This window comes from Oncorhynchus clarkii, chromosome 13 (assembly GCF_045791955.1).
Source record: "Oncorhynchus clarkii lewisi isolate Uvic-CL-2024 chromosome 13, UVic_Ocla_1.0, whole genome shotgun sequence".
NCBI classification, from domain to species: domain Eukaryota; kingdom Metazoa; phylum Chordata; class Actinopteri; order Salmoniformes; family Salmonidae; genus Oncorhynchus; species Oncorhynchus clarkii.
Window position 1 is genome coordinate 32,513,363 of NC_092159.1, and position 22,283 is coordinate 32,535,645.

The following is a 22,283-nucleotide window of genomic DNA, read 5'->3' on the forward strand; positions in this document are numbered from 1 at the left end:
TACATAATAGCAGTCCGGCTACCTCTGGCGAGCACATGTAGGGCTGTGCGGCCCCCCAAAGAAATGCCACCCCACACCATGACTGACCCACCGCCAAACCGGTCATGCTGGAGGATGTTGCAGGCAGCAGAATGTTCTCCACGGCGTCTCCAGACTGTCACGTCTGTCACATGTGCTCAGTGTGAACCTGCTTTCATCTGTGAAGAGCACAGGGCGCCAGTGGCGAATTTGCCAATCTTGGTGTTCTCTGGCAAATGAAAAACATCCTGCACGGTGTTGGGCTGTAAGCACAACCCCCACCTGTGGAGGCCGGGCCCTCATACCACCCTCATGGAGTCTGTTTCTGACCGTTTGAGCAGACATGCACATTTGTGGCCTGCTGGAGGAATTTTGCAGGGCTCTGGCAGTGCTCCTCCTTGCACAAAGGCGGAGGTAGCGGTCCTGCTGCTGGGTTGTTACCCTCCTACGGCCTCCTCCACGTCTCCTGATGTACTGGCCTGTCTCCTGGTAGCGCCTCCATGCTCTGGACACTACGCTGACAGACACAGCAAACCTTCTTGCCACAGCTCGCATTGATGTGCCATCCTGGATGAGCTGCACTACCTGAGCCACTTGTGTGGGTTGTAGACTCCGTCTCATGCTACCACTAGAGTGAAAGCACCGGCAGCATTCAAAAGTGACCAAAACATCAGCCAGGAAGCATAGGAACTGAGAAGTGGTCTGTGGTCCCCACCTGCAGAACCACTCCTTTATTGGGGGTGTCTTGCTTAATTGCCTATAATTTCCACCTGTTGTCTATTCCATTTGCACAACAGCATGTGAAATGTATTGTTAATCAGTGTTGCTTCCTAAGTGGATAGTTTGATTTCACAGAAGTGTGATTGACTTGGAGTTACATTGTGTTGTTTAAGTGTTCCCTTTATTTTTTTGAGCAGTGTATATAGTATGTATAAGCTGAAAGTAGAAGCCTAAGTATTGTTGTCCATTAGTTCACTCCAATTAAGGGAGGGGTGTAAGGGTTAGTAAATAATAAAAGGAAAATATATTAAATATACATTTAAAATAATATACCTTGCATTCAAAAAGTATTCAGACCCCTTCCCTTTTTCCAATTTTGTTCCTTTACAGCCTTATTCTAGCGGATTAAATTAAACGTTTTCCTCAATCTACACACAATACCCCATAACGACAAAGTAAAAACAGGTTTAGAAATGTTTGCTAATATATTTTTAAACAGAAATACCTTAAGTAAATTTCCACTGGTCTAATAATATCCATTGCTCATGTTTTTTGGCCAAAGAAAGTCGACCACGAAGTCCTGATTCACACAGTCTCCTCTGAACAGTTGATACTGAGATGTCTGTTACTTGAACTCTGAAGCATTTTTTGGGGGCTGCAATTTCTGAGGCTGGTAACTAATGAACTTATCCTCTGCAGCAGAGATAACTCTGGTCTTCCTTCATGTCTTAAAGTAATGGACTGTTGTTTCTCTTTGCTTATTTGAGCTGTTCTTGCCATAATATGGACTTAGACTTTTACTAAATAGGGCAATTATTTTATTTTAACTAGGCACACCTGTTAATTGAAATGCATTCCAGATGACTACCTCATGAAGCTGGTTTTAGAGAATGCCAAGCGTGTGCAAAGCTGTCATCAAGGCAAAGGGTGGCTACTTTGAAGAATCTCAAATATATTGTAACACTATTTTGGTTCCATATGTGTTATTTCTTAGTTTGATGTATTCACTATTCAACAATGTAGAAAATAGTCAAAATAAAGAAACCCTGGAATGAGTAGGTGTCCAAACATTTGACTGGTACTGTACACACACATATGGGGGATTGGAAATGATGCAGACAATTAAATTGTGTCTATCATCCTATCTGCAATATTAAAGCTGATTTACCCCCTAAAAAAGATACTGAACAAAAATAAACAACGGAGCGTTGGTCCCATGTTTCATGAGCTGAAATACAAGATCTCAGAAATGTTCCAGACGCACAAAAAGTGCCTCTCTCTCTCAAATGTTGGGCACAAGTTTGTTTACATACCTGTTGGTGAGCATTTCTCTAAGTATTTCTGTGTAATAAAGCTATTTTATGGGTGGACTCTGCCCAGTCATGTAATAATTTGTAGATTAGGGCTTAATGAATGTATTTAAATTGACTGACTTCCTTCTATGAACTAACTCAGTAAAATCTTTGAAATTGTTGCATGTTGCGTTTATATTTTTGTTCAGTAGTGTAGATCAGGGTGATCAAACTCATTCCATGGAGGCCCTAGTGTCTGCAGGTTTTTGTTTTTTCCTTTCAATTAAGCCCTAGACCACCAGGTGGGGAGTTCCTTACTAATTAGTAGTGATGCACCGATGACATTTTTAGCCAATACCAATATCCAATATTTTCCTTAACCTCTTGGTGTTATGGGGCAGTATTTTCATTTTTGGAAAAAAAAAACGTTCCCGTATTTTGTCAGGAAAATATGCTAGAATATGCATATAATTGACAGCTTTGGATAGAAAACACTAACGTTTCCAAAACTGTAAAGATATTGTCTGTGAGTATAACAGAACTGATGTTGCAGGCGAAAGCCTGAGAAAAATCCAATCCGGAAGTGCCCCAGGTTTTGAAAGCGCTGCGTTCCAATGACTCCCTATTCAGCTGTGAATGTACCATCAACGAGCTTACACTTTCTACGTATTCCCCAGGGTGTCTACAGCATTGTGACGTAGTTTTACGCATTTCTGTTGAAGAATAGCCGTAGGCGGCCACATTGCGTAAGTGGTCACATGGTGGCTCCGAGAGAGATTCTTGCGTAAAATACAGAGGTAGCCATTACTCCAATCGGTCCTAGTGAAAAACGAATTGTCCCGACGGATATATTATCGAATATATATTAGAAAAACACCTTGAGGATGGATTCTAAACAACATTTGCCATGTTTCTGTCGATATTATGGAGCTAATTTGGAATATTTTTTGGCGTTGTGGTGACCGCAATTTCCGGGCGATTTCTCAGCCAAACGTGAAGAACAAACAGAGCTATTTCACCTACAAAAATTATATTTTGGGAAAAAATTTACTTTGGCCGTCTATCTGGGAGTCTCGTGAGTGAAAACATCCGAAGTTCAAAGGTACACAATTTAATTTGATTGCTTTTCTGATTTCCGTGACAAGGTTGCCTGCTGCTAGCAAGGCATAATGCTATGCTAGGCTATGATAAACTTACACAAATGCTTGTCTAGCGTTGGCTGTAAAGCATATTTTGAAAATCTGAGATGACAGGGTGATTAACAAAAGGCTAAGCTGTGTTCCAATATATTTCACTTGTGATTTTCATGAATAGGAAGATTTTCTAGGAAGATTTATGTCCGTTGCGTTATGCTAATTAGTGTCAGATGATGACAACGGTCCCGTTCACGGGATGGGGTGTCACTACAGGTTAATATTAGTGGACTTTGTAGTTAGCCTTCAAAATAAAAGTATGGCATAATTCTATTTGTATACATTTGCATCACTGTCAATTACATACTTTTATTTTGAAGGCAAATTGCAAATTCCACTATTGTGGCTAGCTTCACAACACATCCCGGTCCGGTCGAGCCTCACTAGCCAGAGGAAGCTAGCCAGCTGCTTATAACGTTAGCTTTGGGCAACAGGGTTAAGTTGACTATTTAGTTTCATGAACTGAAGTTAAAATTTCAATAGGCGAACAAAAATACTTACTCACAAGGATTCATAAATCATTGCTAAGAATGAAAATAACTGAGGTTTCTACTGGTCATTGTTTTCAGGCTGATTGTATTGGTGCTAGCTAGGTAAAGTTACCAAGCTGAAGCTAGCTACCCCAGAAGTTGCGGTCAAACAAATGCTTTATTACCAACGCGGTATTGTAAACACATTGTTTGGGGCTGGTGTTTGCAGACTTTTTGTACAGCTTTGACAGTACTACTGTATCTTTGACACGCGAAGACCCAAATGCCATAGTATGTCTGAAGCAGTGACGCTATTACTGTGCAACTCCGTTAGGGAAACATCTGAAAAATAGCGCACTTGGTAGTGTGTACTGGTGCTCGACCAGTCGGCGAAAGCCAACATCACCCACGACAGAGAAAGGTTGATTGTCAAGGGCAATGAATTCCATTATCTTGGTTTTAATGGATTTCTCCTTTGAGTTGTCTCGCTGAAATGTTACTCTTTCAAATGACTGCTCGACTTGTTGACTGCTCGATTCACACAGCAGACATAGGGGGCTAGGTTAGGAATGCTGTGTTGCACGTGTAGCGCTACATTTTACGTGGTGTCATTATGTTATGTATCTACGTTATATAGGTATGCACGTCAGCTTTGACATTTTTTCACATCGGCGTTAAACTAGACATCCGATATGTTCACCAATATATTGTGCATCCCTACTAATTAGTGACCTTAATTCATAAATCAAGTACAAGAGAGGAGCGAAAACCCGCGGACACTGTGGAATGAGTTTGATATATATATTTTCCATAACCAAAAATGTTGTATTTTAAGCTGGTGTACAAAACTTTAACCTCTACGGGATGGGTGTCCCTAAACCAGGACGGTTGTTGCTAATATGCACTCATTTTACTAGAATGACATTGTATACAACAGCCAACTTTCCAGGACATAGACATGTCTTATATGTGCAGAAAGCTTAAATGATTGTTAATCTAACTGCAGTGTCCAATTAACAGTAGCTATTACTACAGTGAACAAAATACCATGCTATTGTTTAAATGCACAACAAAAAATGTATCACGGCAACTGGTTGGATACATTCCCCTCTGAAGGTAAATAATGTACTTATTTTCAGTAATCTTGCTCCGATTTGTCATCCTCAGGGTCCCAGACATAAAATGTAGCATAGTTTTGTTTGATAAAATACATTTTTATGTTCAAATGTAGGAATTGGGGTCTACAGGTTGACCCCACTGCTGTCTCTGGCTCCACACCCACCCTACCCGGCCATCTAGATGTGTGAAAGTGTATAAGCTAATGATCCATCATCTATGACATTCCTGGGTGTATAAACTTAATTGTTTTATTACCATAGCATTTTTGTATGTTCTCTATAGTTATTTACTTGAAAACGTATCATTTCGGCACATTTGGACAAACTCCTGGCAGTCTTGATACATATTGTACAGTGATGTAATTCTTCACTGATCAGTCTGAAACTTTGCACACACTGCTGCCATCTGACGGACAAAATCTAAATGACAGCTATACTCCTATCTGAAAGTATGGCCTTTCTCGTGCATTTCATCGTTTACCAGATCTAATGTGTTATTATCCTACATTAAATTAACATTCCCACAAACTTCAAAGTGTTTCCTTTTAAATGGTATCAATAATAGGCATATCCGTGCTTCAGGTCCTGAGCTACAGGCAGTTAGATTTGGGTATGTCATTTTAGGCAAAAATTGAAAAAAAGGGGGGCTATCCCTATTAAGGGGTTTTTAAGTAAAAGATGAAAACTAAACTTAAGTACAGCAAGCATAGAAATAGCACATATAAAAACAGATGAACGCAAGTCTATGAAGCAGTATAATGAGAATGACATACGTCTATGTGAATTTGGCCAGGTCGCCCAAAGGTGACATATTGCAGCTTTAAGTAAATCAGGTGTTAAATGAGATGAAAAGGAGACTGGAGTGCCACTTTAATAGTTGCCATGTACTTTCTGAGCTTGCATTGGGTGTATTCACCATCACCTGCATTGTTTACGTGTGTCCTGTTTATAGCGCAGCGGAGAGAAAATGCACAGATGTGTGCTGCAGTTCTACTAAGATGTAACAGTTTGTTTATTGACAAGCTTTAAACTAAGCCAAACTGCAAAGGGAAAACTTGAACAGAAACATTTTGGTAGTAGGCTGGCTGGCTACTACTCAACGGCAGGAAATGTCAAGTGTGCCGACAGCAACGCTGCATTCAGCCGCACCTTTGTTCCAGCAGCACAAAAACAATTTACCCTTGAAGCGCTTATGAAAATGTAAATAAAATGTAAAAAAAACAAAACATTTGTTAGTAGTTATAATCATTTCCATTGAATATAGTCATTAAATGATCAATGATTCACACACAAAAACATCTTTGGAACCGGTATCAGTGTCAACGACGGGACATTTTAACCCTAGCCTTTTTGGGGGCCCACAGGGAGGTACTACCTCAGTGGTATCAAACTAATTCCACGGAGGGCAGAGTGTAGGTTTTTGTTTTTTCCTTTCAATAAAGACCTAGACAACCAGGTGAGGGGAGTTCTTTACTAATTAGTGACATTAATACATCAATCAAGTACGAGGTGGAGTGAAATCCCTCAGACACTCGGCCCATAAAGCGAAAATAAACCGACTCAACTGACCGCATTCAGTGTCTTGCATTCATTATAGTGCATTCTAGTCTAGGGCACTTGGTTTCCTTTTTTCTTTCTAGAGGACATCTACATTAGCCTATTTGAACAAGTTATCCCTCTGAGCATAAGTCCATTTCCTCCTCCATAAACATTTGCTGAACGAGTCTCTTCCAAAAGAGGGGACAAAACTAGTAAACAAACACCCCGGTGGCCCAGCGGCTCACCTGTCAGGAAATAGCACCATGCAACGGGCTCACTCTCTTTACTGAGAGCAAAGCAAACAATGAAAAACTAGGTTATGAGTGTAATGCCCTACTAAGTTTGCGTTGGATGGCCTGTTTCTTGTTATGACACTGACTGTGGGCGTCTGGCTGTGGTCTGATTGAGTCCAGAACCCAAGCCCAGCCCACTTTTGCCCCTGAACAGCGTCCCTGTCCATCTGTATTTCAGTGTTCCTGACAACTTACTTGCACCAGCATGCGGCTCTACCTTGTCATCTGCACTCTGTCTTTCTATCAGTGCTTTGCACAACACCACAGCTGAGGTGACTAGTCAGACAGAAACCTCTTTAAATAGAAACTTTCTCTCCACAGAGTGAGCAGTGAGGATTCCTCCCACCACGGCACCTGTGAGCTAAAGTAGTACCGTAGTTCATCACCAACAACCAATTGTATTTCAAAGCAAGTCTGGCTTTTGGTTGAGTAAAGAAGCTTAATGAGCTGAAAAATCCAGAATCTTCGCCATCACTCATAATTAACACCACCGCATTTGTAGTAACTAACTAACTGCGCATCATGACATGATATGTTGTCACTTATCATAAGCTTCTCTGCTTTAAAATGGGGGTCAATGGTCCATCCATTAATAAAAATATTAATGTGAACTTGTGTAGCTTACGCTATATTTCCAAAGCGAAAAGTGTAGGCCTGTGCCTGGTGAATTAACCAGCAACATGACCATCCGAGGAAGCTACCGTTTATTCCCCTCGGTATTAAGCCAGGTGAGAGATGAAACTGACAACAAGTGGTTGACAAAGTGCAAAACTAGCCCAACAAAGGCCCTTTTTATTTACTCAAGCAAAAGATTTAGCCTCAGGTTGGCGTACATTGCTGAACCTACTCACATAGAGCTCACCACATTTCCTTGAAAAATCACAGTCTCCAACCAACGCTGAAAACAGCTGCAGCTTATATGGAATGCAATCAGCCCTCTGCCAAGAGAGAAACTAGAGGAAACCATCCCATATATGGACAAAGAGGCCAAATATTATTTTTCTCAATCTACTGTGAAGCATTTTTTTGTTTTTCATTTGCCCATGAATAACAGTGACGGAGACGTACCAGTTAACCCATCGGTCAGCTTTGGTTAAAGGACCCATGTAGTGATGTCAATCATTTAAGCAAAATGATGGTCCTGTGATGTTGTACTATGACTTTGATCCAGTTTTTGTTGTTGTTGCGTGAATACATTTTTTTGGTGGCTACACAAGGTTTCTCTGGCTGGAAAGTTTGTTCTTCCACACACACACTTTACCAGAATAAGGAGGTGAAACTACCACTGGCTAGTGCCTTTAATTCTAAGACCTCTAACACCTTTGCTTTTCAAGGGAATGCTACTACAAGTTAAGACATTCTACACTGGTTCTCTTTCCGGCACTGCATAGTAACCTAGCAAACCTCCTTGGTTCTGAAGCTTGTGCCCATTTCCCAACAGGATAAAGAATGAACAGAGCAACAATATACCTCTTCCACATACTGTATTATTATTATTATTATTATTATTATGCACAGTATGCAAAAAAAGTGTGACAACAGGTTTGTTGATCTAAGAGTTTGAAAAAACACCTCCATGCAACTGCTAGGCTAAAAGCACCACATAAGACAGCTTAGGTAACTTGATGCATGGTAACCCAGGTGCTCTGAAGCAGCTATCGGTTGCGTTAACCCCAGGAGACTGTAACCACTTCACCTTAGTGGGCTCTGTGCAGCCGTCACCCTCCGACACCTGGTAGGTGAGGTCCGTCTCCTCGAAGCCTGTGGCGCTCATGCGCTGGTCGGTGGACGGGTCATTGCGGGGCGGCGAGTCAGGTGAGTTGAGGCACGTCTGGATGAGCGCCTTGCCCGTCTCGCTGGTAATCATGGGCTGGAGCTTGCGTGTGGCAAATGTGTAGACGTGGCCTGTCTCGCTGGCCACCAGGAGGAGGACCTGGGTTCCCGTTAGAGTGGAGAGCTCGTAGGCCTGGGGGAGTGGGAAGAGGGATGAGAGAACATCAGGCATCAAATCAAACTTAATGTAGCCCTTTCCACCCACAGTCATGTCATCCCATATACGGGTCATTAATAAGTGCCTAAATTGGAACGCAGTGGCTGTAGAGTGACATGCTATACATGACGTCAGAGCTCAGGTTCGCCGCTTCACAGCGCTGTATGGGTTTTAACTGACAGCTGTTATAAACTTGAGCATGTGCGCGACAACAAAATGCCTCCAACCTTCCTGCTAATTGGGCTACCTCTGCACATGTCGTTTGAGTGAAGGAAATGCTGTAAATAGAGACGAGTCAGTGTTCTGAAAGATAATACGTTGAGGGTTATAATAAATACCGCTTCGTCATACAAGCAAACTACACACCTGTGAGTCCAAATGTACATCACATTTCCATATTTGAAGACATGTAATTTACAGTATTAAGGTTTATGATCGCTATGTTTGATCCACAGTTACAAGGATGACATGCGTTACGCCCTGAAGAGAATGGGTTTGTTGTATTGTGAAGAAAATTAGACACGGAACACACACGACTCCATTCTATACGCACCAAAATTACAAAATCAGTTTCTCTGAAGTGATTTTGGGGTAGTTGTTTTACATATTTTGCTACTACTACCACCACCACCACCACCACCAGTGGTCTAGTCACACGTCAGAGCCTTATATTAGCCTCACAGAATGGAATCTTCTAAATAAATGCCTTCAAACATCACACTTTCCCGACGACCACACAGTTGAAGCTATAACAGAGGGGCTCATTGACGCTCTCGCCTCCTGGGGACTCAGTCAAGACAGACAGGCCTGCATTACGATGGATAGTGGTGCGAACGTGATGAAGGCTGCTAAAATCAACAAATGGACCCGACTGCAATGTTTTGGACATCTTCTGCACTTGGCCATTGGTAAGTAACCTTGTCAATTGTGTATATTGAAGTGATTGGTTAGAGTGTGTAAGAAAGTGTGTGTGTGAGTGTGTAAGAAAGTGGTAGGTGCCTTTTCCTATTCGTGGAAAAAAAAGAGACATGTCAGTTGCTCAAAAAGAACAACCTACCCCAGCACAAGTTGGTGACAGAGTCACTTACCAGGTGGTGATCACGTCAAAAGATGATGCAAAGAGTACTGGAGCCGGAGAAAGCCATTTCACAGGTCTTGTCCAGAGTCAAGAAGACCCAGGACTTACCTCCCACCTATACAGATGTTCTGGAGTCCATCAACCAGGCATTGACCCCACTCCTAGAATTCAGATGCTCTGTCTGGTGAGTCTTATGTCAGTGTGTCTTATCTGAAGCCAGTACTACACCTGTTCAATACAGAGGTCATGAAACCTGATGGTGAAACAGAGCTCACCCAAACCATCAAAACGATAGTCATGGACTATCTGAATGAGACATATGATGACCTAGCCACAGATGACCTCCTGAACATCTCCTGATTCTGACAGTGAAACTAATCCACTGGACTGGTGGAAGATCCACCAAAAAAAAAAAAAAAAAAGCTTTCCCAAAGTCAGCCACCTGGCAAAGCACTACCTGTGCATTCCTGCAACCAGCTCCCCCTCACAGTGTGTTTTTAGCACAGGTGGCAACATAGTGACCTGCCATAGGGCAGCTTTAAAGCCAGAAACCATAGACAGACTTGTTTTTCTTGCTTGTAAGACAACTACCCCAACAAACTGTGATGTGCTATTAGGCTAACAGGTATAATGCATATTGACTTGCACTATTTTAAAATTGTATTTCTTGCTCATGACTTGTAAGGGTTTACAGCTCTACTTCGGACAAATAAGAAACATTAAAGCCTTTGGTTTGTTCAGGCATTCTAGGGTCTAAAGCAGATTTTTAAACATTATTTGATTAATATCAGGATAATTATTGTTATCGAATGAAACATTTAACATACACACACACACACATCTTGTGATAATTATTAGCCATATCGCCCAGCCCTAGCATCAATAGATAAACAGGCCCTTGCATGCATCTTTATCAATATATTGTTACAATTGTGATACGGTAATAGGTTCAGTATAGCCTACAGTTTCAGTGAATATTGTTGTATGACAAAATGGATGAATGACTACAAAAATTTGCATTTAGGATTTAGGCCTAGTGGTTTTTTCACAAGTCATTTGAGACCTCATGAAAAGCTGTATCTAAATGCAAAACCATTATTACAAACGCATGAGCAAAGATAAAGCAAAGCAGTGCGACAAAAACAAACAGTTACACAAACATACAGTCAATAACACAATCCATGTACTGCCTAACACAGTACATGAATATTCAATGAACACTTTCTACAAATGTGCTCAGCAAACACACACAATTCCTTAGCACTGATGCAATGTGGTATGGCAGCAAGCACATCTAACCATTTATTTATTGATGTTGCAGAGAACAATCAATGTGGTCTCTGGGCTGTAGTCCGACAAAGGCCAAGAGTGGAGAGTTAGGCTAAAGGTTATTGGGAGAGTAAGAGGTCAATATTTCTGAACAAGCGCATTAGTTGCTTAGAGCAGTGCAGGGCCACGTTCAGAAGGCAAACGTTGTGGAACATTGCAAATAGAAATGTCATGAATATAACTAACAGGATTCCTTACTCAGCATTTCAGAAGGTCATGTTTGTTCTACACAGGCTCATAGTACCTCAACCCAGTGCCTTACTTAATGCAGCCTAGACCAAGCTTCCTTCCACCATGCATAGCCATTTCTTAAAAGCTTTTAAACGGCATCTCGGTGAGCACAAGCTGTTGTTTCCAAGGGGAACCCCACAGCCAAGCATAACATTGTGCCTTAGGCAGCAGAGAGCATGGCTCTAACAAGCCCAGGGCTCTCAGGCACTATGGGATAGTAGTAGTAGGAGGGAAATGGGATCGTTTTGTCAGCAGCCATTGGCCAGTTGGCTGCGTATGCTATTCAATGTATTGATGCACTTTATGGTGCTCATAAAACAGGGACAACATCAGAAAGCAACCAGTGTTAATTAGAAAACAAGGCTACAAAGTCAGGAAGGGGCAAAGGATAGGAAGAAGAATATAGAGTTGAAGAGCTTGAGCGAGTTAGCGAGTTAGGACTAGCTCTCCTGTGTCCTCTACTTTGCAGCAACACTTTCTGTAGGCTGTCATTTGTGCGGACCCACCCACACACCAACCCTGGGCAGGTATGTAACCTAGTGGTTAAGAGCATTGGGCCAATAACTGAAAGGTCGCTGGTTCGAATCCCCGAACCAGCTTGGTGGAAAGATCTGCCGTTCGCCCTTGAGCAACACCCCAACAACTACTCCCTGGGTGCCGATGATGTTGATTAAGGCTCCCTGCACCGCTCCGATTGAAGGGTTGGGTTAAATGTGGAAGACACATTTCAGATGGATGCATTCAGTTGCGCAACTGACTCAGTATCCCCTTTCCCTCACTGTATATGCACAAGTGGCATTGCCTCATTGCAGAGTGGAAGGAACCCTGTGGTTGCCTAGGCACCCAGAGGGGGTGTGTGCTTTGGCAGTGCACTATGGAGGAGCAGTGATAGCTCAGATTTTGTGGCACATCAAAGCAGTACCTTACTCTACCTTCCACATTGCAGTCTGATTTTACAAGCGAACCAGAGCCTCCTGGGGCTGCAGGTAGTCTAGTGGTAAGAGAATTGGGCCAGTAAACGAAAGGTTGCTGGTTTGAATCCCAGAGCCGGCAAGGGGGAAGAATCTGCAAGGCAGTAAACCCACAAAAACACCTGCTGGATGTTGATTATAAGGCACCTCTCTGAATCAGAGCGGTTGGGTTAAATGTGGAAGACACATTTCAGTTGTGCAACTGACTATGCAGCCCCTTTCCTTGCCTGTATTTTGTAAGAGAGGTTGGCAAACTTTTTTTTAGCCCTCCCTGCTGCATACAGCACACCTGGGTACAAAAATCAGTAAAGTACCCTGCCCTGAGCGGGATTATTTAACTCCCAAAGGCCTTTGCAGACTGTATGTCGGAATCAGTTTTAAGATTATCACGTTACACTATGATGTTACCAAATTAAAATCTTGATTTCAACTTGGCCAGATGGTACGATTTGCTTAAGTTCTGTCTCCACATACGCCGATTGGCTTGTGAGGCTACGTCAACTGCAGCGGTGTATTTGATCTGCACATGTGGCAGCAGCACAAGCCTCACTATGCTTATGCACAAGTTCAGAAAAAAACAAAGTATGCATCTTACAAAGAGTCCACATACAAACTTTATATGTCCAAACTCAGAATCAAATAGGCTTCCTCAAAATAACATGGTCGCTGTGGTAGAACATTGCGCAATTATCAAAATCCCATCAGGTGGCCTGATTTCATGCAGATGTGTCATGTAAACAAGATTAGGGAAATCATTATTTTTTTTCACAGCATGTAGGCTAAAAGTTTAAAATCAAACTGTTATTAAATCTGACTATTCACAACAATATCAGGTGGTGTGAAAGGAAGGCCCGGAAAATCATTAAAGACTCCAGCCACCTAAGTAAGCCATAGACTTGTCTCTGCATCAAGTCTGACACCAACAGGCTCCTGAACAGCTTTTATCCCCATGCCATAAGACTGCTAAATAGCTGACAGAATGGCTACACAGACTGAGTTGACCTTTGTATTTTATTTTTGCACCGACTCTACACTCACATGCCAACACGACCATGTCTATAAGTCTTTGCTAGGTAAAGCCCCGCCTTATCTCAGCTCACTGGTCACCATAGCAGCACGCACTCCAGCAGGTATATTTCACTGGTCACCCTGAAAGCCAACTCCTACTTTGGCCACCTTTCCTCCCAGTTCTCTGCTGCCAATGACTGGAACAAATTGCAAAAATCACTGAAGCTGGAGACTCATCTCCCTCACTAAATTTAAGCATCAACTGTCAGAGCAGCTTATAGATCATTGCACCTGTACATAGCCCATCCAAATACCTCATCCCCATACTGTATTTATTTATTTTGCTCCTTTTGCACCCCAGTATCTCTACTTGCACATTCATCTTCTGCACATCTATCACTCCAGTGTTTAATTGCTAAATTGTAATTATTTCGCCACTATGGCCTATTTATTGCATTACCTCCCTCTTACTTAATTTGCACACACTGTATATAGACTTGTCTATTGTGTTGACTGTACGTTTGTTCATTCCATGTGTAACTCTGTGTCTCACTGCTTTGCTTCATCTTGGCCAGGTCGCAGTTGTAAATGAGAACTTGTTCTCAACTGGCCTACCTGGTTAAATAAACGTGAAATAAAATCAATTTAAATTAAAAAAAAAAAAAAACACGCACACACATTTATAATGACTCGACACACTCGCACACAATAATAATTTGCGCCGCTGCTACTCTGTTTATATCCTGATGCCTAGTCACCTTACCCCCTATACATATCACTCCAGTATCCCTGCACATTGTAAATATGGTATTGGACCTGACCCTGTAAATAGCTTCTTACTTTTGCATGTTTTTGTTCTACCTTGTTATTTTGTGGCACTTGCAAGAAAGGCATTCCAGTGTACTTGTGCATGTGACATTAAAACTTGACACGTGACCACAGGCCTGAGGAACACATGCATGCTGCCTCTCTCACATGCATGCTGCAGTCCCATTTGACAGACTTATCTAGGATGAGGTTATCAGCCTACACATGACCCAACCTAAATGCAAATAGTGTTATACCTAACCAAACAGGCTTGATCAAACAATATTGAGTTGCCTTGAAAAGAAAGTGGCTTTGGCAGCAAGAATTTGCATGCTCAGGTTTTTACTTGGCTATAACTTGGGGAGGTGATTGCAGGAATGCATTAAAACGTTCTTCGCACCAGTCTCTTGATCCTCTGTAGAAGCCGAATAGCTATACACATTTAAAATCAGTCCTGCAACTTTATAGCAGCTCATGAAAAGTAGCTACCCTGGACAACCTAATCAAGAACCATTCATGAAAACATTGTGTTTTTAATAAAATCTATAATAGGGCCTCAGACCATTGAACTCAAATTAGTTCGCTGTAAGTTACCACATAAAAAAATATGTGACAGATAGAACTCAATATCTACTGATGGTGTAAAATCAAGTTTCCTGGACATTACGAAAGGTGTCCTGCAGGGGTTGATTCTGGGTACTGTACTTTTTAATGTTTACTAACAATAGACTTGTCTGCTAAAAATTGTAACCTGCACTTGTATGCCAATTATACTGTTGTGTATGCTATTGCCCCCACGGTTGATCAGGCTCTCTGAACTACAGTCTGCCTTTAATGTATTAGAGAAAGACTTTGACCTCAAATTAGTACTGAGTATGTGGTTTTCTAGAGCGCATAAAAATGTCTGATTTAAGCATATGTACTTTGGATGGTGTTCATATTGATCATGTGTATTAGAGAAAGACTTTGACCTCAAATTAGTACTGAGTATGTGGTTTTCTAGAGCGCATAAAAATGTCTGATTTAAGCATATGTACTTTGGATGGTGTTCATATTGATCATGTGCTTACAAATATTTGGTAATTTTCTATATTGGGGCGGCAGGGTAGCCTAGTGGTTAGAGTGTTGGACTAGTAACCGGAAGGTTGCAAGTTCAAATCCCCGAGCTGACAAGGTACAAATCTGTCATTCTGCCCCTGAACAGGCAGTTAACCCACTGTTCCTAGGCCGTCATAGAAAATAAGAATTTGTTCTTAACTGACTTGCCTAGTTAAATAAAGGTCAAATTAAAAAAATATATATAAATAGGTCCTGCCTCTCGCTAAATAGTAGAAAGCAGATTGTTCAGTCGAAGTCGGTCCTAGACTATGGCGATATGAACGCAGCTTCATTAAAATCGTTAGACGCAGGGGGCGACAATTTAAATACTCATTGGTTGGCCCTCTGACGACAAATTCCTAAGTTTTCATTTACAAAGCACTTTTACATACAGTACATTACTACACCCATCATTACTACACTTGAGACATACACGTTTCCACACTGGTCTCGGGGATGGCTAACTCCGGAAATTCCTTTGGTCTCCGAGCTAACTAAAAGCTGATTTTAACAATCTTCAAAATGTCCTTAAAATGTGATGTTTGTGCTTCTAGGGCAATTCGGAAAGCTGATTAAGGACCTTATTACTGATGTTTTTTTATGACCGTGTTTTTCTTTCTGCTTGCATTTTTATTTTGATGTGCATTTCTTTGATTTATGTAATTCAGGGCTCATCTGTAAATGAGACCTTGGTCTCAGTATGCCTGTCTGATAAAATAATAGGTTAAATCATTAGTTAAGTTACATCACATGAGAAAGGGTCATCACTAGTTAGCACAGTCACCGCCTATTTTAAAATGGATTGTAAACCTAAGCACACCGTATTCCTAACCTTAAATGAAGACAAAAGCACATTTATACCATAGCGCCAACACGTGTGCCTGTGAAACCTAACGTCTGCGCAAGTGTGGGAGCACGAGCACAGGTCGGCAGCATGTCTGCAATGAAAACAAAGAGACCGAATACTGACAACTAACCTTCTTCATAATGCCAGTCTTCCTCTTGCTAAAAGTTGTGTACCGCCGAAGTTTGTTGTCTATAAATTCCATTTTGATCTTGACTCGTCCGCGGGTTTTCTTGCCTGGCTTTGCCCCTGTTGCACCGCCATAACCTCCCGGGGGTAGCCCCACAGACGTCGCCGATGCAGCGACTTCCATCTCAGCTCTCTCCCGTTTCACCCCTCTTTTGTCCCCGGCTGAACCCATGGTCTCATCATCATCCCCGGAGTCGGACTCTGGTTCAGAGCCGCTGTACACCACGTCGGCTGAGTACTGTCTGATTCGGTCGTCAAACCTTCCACCTTCGGCACCACTCATGTTCGTTCCTGGGTGATTAACTTGCAGAGCGGTCAACCCAGTCCCATTTCCAGGTCGTGCGGCCCCTGCTCTTGTACCTATTCCTGCCCCGTTTCCCCCCAACATTCCGAACCTATCCCCCAGGCCTTCAAACCTCTCGCCCCGTTGCGGTCGATGGACCCACTGGTCTATGCGTAAATGAGCGATGTTGTGATCGAACAGAAATTATTCAAAAACTGTCCATTCCTCAGCTTGTTGGTGCAAATGACCTTGGAATCCAGCTATTCGAGAGATATAATCAGTTAGTTAAATGGCATTTAGCTAACGACTTTATCAACAAGTGAAGCCTAGCTAGCTAGATATATAGTGCTGCTGCGTGTTATCTGTGAGCTTTAGCAAAACACGATCAAATTAATAACCACAGACTCGTGTAAACGAAATAAATTGACCATGGTATATAATTTACGATAACTGTGCAAAGTTGTAACGTTAGTTAGAAGTTATGTTTCCTCCTACAACTAATCAATCAAGCCCAACCCCCTACTCTTCTCCACTTAAGGACATTTCGATTTACACCCATTGGTATTACTCCGCGATCACATATAATTCACCACGAAAACGCTTGACAATTCCCAGTCTCTCTTCCAATATAGACCATTTATGTTATTAATATCTGGAAAATGTATTCATTTGAAAATACATTTTAGATGTACAAGAGTAACCAATTTAGCGCGCATGAATTCTATCCGGGGAAACGTTCTTTCGAGATCTACTTTCCACCATATACAGAGATACATTTCCTTTTATGGTGTTGTCGCTCCTTATTTGGTGAGTCATAGCTCCGAACCCTAGGCAGAGAGGAAGAGGGCGAAGCGAGAGCATTTACTCCACCCAAACAATGTTTGTGTGAGATCAGCCCTTTTTTGTATAAAGGTCTATGACAGAGTGTCGAATTTCGTGAGGTTTATTTGATCAAATAGAAGTTACGTCATGTTTAGCCTGTTACAAATGTACTGATATAAAACTACCTAGTTGTGCATGTTGTTATCACGCGTACCTGCCCTCTCATTGGCTAGAATGGTCCCACCGGATCTCGCCTGCCTTCAATCATTGAGGACATGCATTTCCATTGTTAGAGCAGCCACTCGATTATCTTGTAAATATAAGAGATCACCTTCGCCCTTAACTTGGTTGTGATTGGACGAAAAGGCATCCACATAGTTTCGTAATTGAAAAGAGCCAAATGTGTCTTGGATTAAAGTGATTTTAAAATTGCAAACCACGTAACATATTTTTTCCCCCAGTGATGTTTGAATATTTTTGCCTTATAAAACTACCAACTTTACCTGTGTTCTAAAAGTAGGATGTCAAATACCCCCCATTGTAAATGTGATGATAAATTCTCTAGCATTTTTAATTACATCATTACTTGATTTACTCATAATGGAACAGTATATAACAACACATACAGCATTTCGATTCTTATTCCATATTTGGGACTCTAGCGAATTAACCCCGAAGACCCACCCTGTGAATTAAAAGTAAAACAACCATGCAACATGAAGTAGACAATTATGGGGAATAAGATACATTTGGAATACATGCATTTAAATAAATGTATCTTTATACGAGTTGTCTTGGAGATTCATCAAACAAATTCATGTTCGTTAAAGACTGTAGGCTTTGCTGTAGCCACAAGGTGGCGGTATAAGTATATGATTTCCACAGTCAGGGAAGTTGTAAGGCAAGCCACGTTTCCTTTTTGTTCAGGTTTATGCAAGGGAAACTTTGCATGTAACAAACATACAACTGTTCTAGCACTCATGCTGCAACTTGCAAACACTTTCTCCAGCACTGCTTCCAAACTAGATGTGCATTCCAGGAGGTTGGTGGCACCAAACACATGGTTTCCAGGTGTTTAATGACATTCCATTTGCTCGGTTCCAGAGATTATTATTAGCTGCCCTCCCCTCAGCAGCCTCCACTTGTGCATTGTCATTCTGCCATAAGACTTGCTGCCTAAAGAATGTGGTGTGACCTACAACCTCATGCACCAAGTTTAGAAAAACACTGTCTCCTGTTCAATTCGAACCTATTCTACCTGACAGACAATTATACACTACATGACCAAAGTATGTGGACACCTGCTCGTCGAATATCTCATTCCAAAATCATGGCCATTCATATGGTGTTGGTCCCCCTTTGCTGATATAATAGCCTTTACTCTTCTGGGGAGGCTTTCCACCAGATGTTGGAACATTGCTGCGGGGACTTGCTTCCATTCAGCCACAAGAGCATTAGTGAGGTCGGGAAATGATGTTGGGCGATTAGCCCTGGTTCGCAGTTGGCATTTCAATTAATCCCAAAGTTGTTTGATGGGGGTTGAGGTCAGGGCTCTGTGCAGGCCAGTCAAGTCATGCTGAAACAGGAAAGGGCCTTCCCCAAACTGTTGCCACAAAGTTGGACGCACAGAATCGTCTAGAATGTGTGCGATTGCTTGGCTATGAAAACTAATTTCATGAAGCTCCCAATGAACTTCTTGTGCTGTCGTTGCTTCCACAGGCAGTTTGGAACGACTTCGCTGCTGAGCCTAGGCTCCTAGACGTTTCCACATCACAATAACAGCACTTACAGTTGACCGGGTCAGCTCTAGCAGGGCAGACATTTTATGAACTTACTTGTTGGAAAGGTGGCATCCTATTATGGAGCCACGTTGAAAGTCACTGAGCTCTTCAATACGGGCCATTCTAATGCCAGTGTTTGTCTATGGAGATTTCATGGCTGTGTGCTCAACTTTTTTTTACACCTGTCAGCAACGGGTGTGGATGAAATAGCTGAATCCACTAACTTGAAGGGGTGTCCACATACATTTGTATATATAGTGTACCTGTTCACGCAATACGTTTCTATCTAAACTGCTGACATTCTGTAACAATGCACCCTACTGAACAGACCCCAGGTCAGACAGGTTGCAGTAGGGTCTGTAACACTGAGCTGGATACTGGATTTTGCATCCAGTATAGCATCCAGCATCTGGCTAAGTTACATCTAGCATCCAACATCTGGCTGAGAGTTACATCCAACATCCGGCTCAGAGTTACATCCAGCATCCGGCTCAGAGTTACATCCAGCATCCGGCTCAGAGTTACATCCAGCATCCGGCTCAGAGTTACATCCAACATCCGGCTCAGAGTTACATCCAACATCCGGCTCAGAGTTACATCCAGCATCCGGCTCAGAGTTACATCCAGCATCCGGCTCAGAGTTACATCCAACTTCTGGCTCAGAGTTACATCCAGCATCCGGCTCAGAGTTACATCCAACATCCGGCGGAGAGTTACATCCAACATCTGGCTCAGAGTTACATCCAGCATTCAGCTCAGAGTTACGTCCAGCATCTATCTCAGTTACATCCAGCATTGAGTTACATCCAGCATCCAGCAGAGAGATGCATCCAGCATCCGGCTCAAAGTTACATCCAGCATGAAATTGTTCAAACATACAGTATCAGTCAAAAGTTTGGACATACCTATTAATTCCAGGGTTTTTCTTTATTTTTTACATTGTAGAATAATAGTGAAGACATCAAAACTATGAAAAAACATATGGAATTGTGTAGTCACAAAAAAAGTGTTAAACAAATCAAAATGTATTTTATATTTGAGATTCTTGAAAGTAGCCAGTAACCTTTGAGAGCTTTGCACACTCTTGATAAAAACCTGCTGCAGAGCCCTCAGGACCTCAGACTGGAGCGAAGGTTCACCTTCCAACAGGACAACGACCCTAAACACACAGCCAAGACAACATAGGAGTGGCTTCAGGACAAGTCTCTGAATGTCATTGAGTGAACCAGCCAGAGCCCGGACTTGAACCCGATCAAACAACTCTGGAGAGACCTGAAAATAGCTGTGCAGAAACGCTCCTCATCCAACCTGACAGAGTTTGAGAGGATTTGCAGAGAAGAATGGGAGAAACTCCCTAAATACAGGTGTGCCAAGCTTGTAGCATCATACCCAAGAAGACTCGAGGTTGGAATCGTTGCCAAAGGTGCTTCAACAAAGTACTAAGTAAAGGGTCTGAATACTTATGTAAATGTGATATTTCAACCTGTTTTTGCTTTGTCATTATGTGGTATTGTGTGTAGATTGATAAAGGGAACAAAAATGATTTAATCCTTTTTAGAATAAGGCTGTAAAGTAACAAAATGTGGAAAAAGTCAAGGGGTCTGAATACTTTCGGAATCCACTGTATCTGTGAAGTCCCTCAGTCGAGCAAGGAATTTTGAGTACAGATTCAACCAGAAAGACAATGGAAGTTTTCCAATGGTTCGCAAAGAAGGGCACCTATTGGTAGATAGGTAAAAAATAGAAGCAGACATTGAATATCCCTTTGAGCATAGTGCAGTTATTAATTACACTTTGGATGGTGTGTCAATACACAGAGTCACTACAAACATAAAGGCACCCTTCCTAACTCTGTTGCCAGAGAAAAAGGACACCGCTCAGGGATTTAACCATGAGGCCAATGGTGACTTTAAAACAGTTGCAAAGTTTAATGGCTGTGATAGAAGAAAACTGAGGATGGATCAACAACATTGTAGTTACTCCACAATACTAACATAAATGACAGACTGATACGAAGGAAGACTGTACATAATTCAAATATTCCAAAACATACATCCTGTTTGCAACAAGGCACTAAATGAATACTGCAAAAAATGTGGCAAAGAAATGTACTTTTTGTCCTGAATACAAAGCGTTATGATTAGCGCAAATCCAACACAACACATAACTAAGTACCACTCTTCATATTTTCAAGCATGGTGGTGGCTGAATCATTTTATGGGTTTGCTTGTCATCAGATAAAAGTAAACAGAATAGTGCTGAGCATAGGCAAAATCTTAGAGGAACATTTGGTTCAGTTTGCTTTCAGCAGGACACTTGCCTAAAACACAAGGCCAAATATACACTGGAGTTGCTTACCAAGATGACATTGCATGTTCCTGAGTGGCCTAGCTACAGTTTGGACTTAAATCGGCATGAAAATATATGGCAAGACTTGAAAATGACTATCTAGCAATGATCAACAACCAACTTGAAGAATTGAAAAAATAATAATACGCAAATATTGTACAATCCAGGTGTGCAAAGCTCTTAGAGACTTACCCAGAAAGACTCACAGCTGTAAATGCTGCCAAAGGCAATTTTAACATGTATTAACTCAGGTGGTTGAATACTTATCTAGTCAAGTGTTTTATTTAGTTTTACATTTTTTATTTGTTAGAATTTTTCATCCACTATGACATTTACAGTATTTTGTGTAGATCGTTGTCAAAAAATGAGTATTAAATTAATTTGAATCCTACTTTGTAACACAATAAAATTTGGAAAAAGTCAAAGGGTATGAATACTTTCGGAAGTCACTGTACCGGCCATGATGTTAACCAGCATGTCTGTGACGATCTGTACGGCGAACACCAGTATGAGTCTGTCGGGGCCTGGGTGAGAAGGTCCAGTCCCAGGCCTGTCAACTGCTGCCCCAACATCTGCTGCTTGCTCACCATCAGCAGGTCAGGGCTGGAGCTGTCAAGGTAATCTGTCATGCTCAAGTCTGAACTGCTTGGGTGGCCAAGGTGCGAAGATAGTCTGCAGGGTAGGGGCTGCCCCTGGTCATCCTTCAGGCCTTCGGCCTTCATGTACTCTTTAGTTTACTGCTCCTTGAGGATCATCTTCTTATTCTGCAGCTGGGTATTCTCTATGGCTGAGATTCTCTATGGCTGAGATTAGCTTGCACGCTGTCTCTTTCACAATGCACTCCAAGGGCTGGTACGGGT

At 41.9% G+C, this 22,283-nt stretch overlaps 1 protein-coding gene across 2 annotated transcripts in view; it reads right to left on the bottom strand.

The window, feature by feature from the left end:
* The window catches only part of LOC139364542 (serum response factor-like), a 28,741-nt gene extending 11,729 nt beyond the window's left edge, over positions 1-17,012 (bottom strand). Inside the window, exons 1-2 of one of the 2 annotated variants that reach the window (XM_071101351.1) lie at positions 16,133-17,012; positions 8,340-8,609 (exon numbers count right to left, since the gene is read on the bottom strand). In XM_071101351.1, the coding sequence (XP_070957452.1) occupies positions 8,340-8,609; positions 16,133-16,576 (714 nt within the window). In that variant the 5' untranslated portion in view covers positions 16,577-17,012. The remainder of the gene's footprint in view (positions 1-8,339; positions 8,610-16,132) is intronic. The other variant, XM_071101350.1, reaches the window with a different exon arrangement.
* Between the last annotated feature and the right edge of the window lie 5,271 nt (positions 17,013-22,283).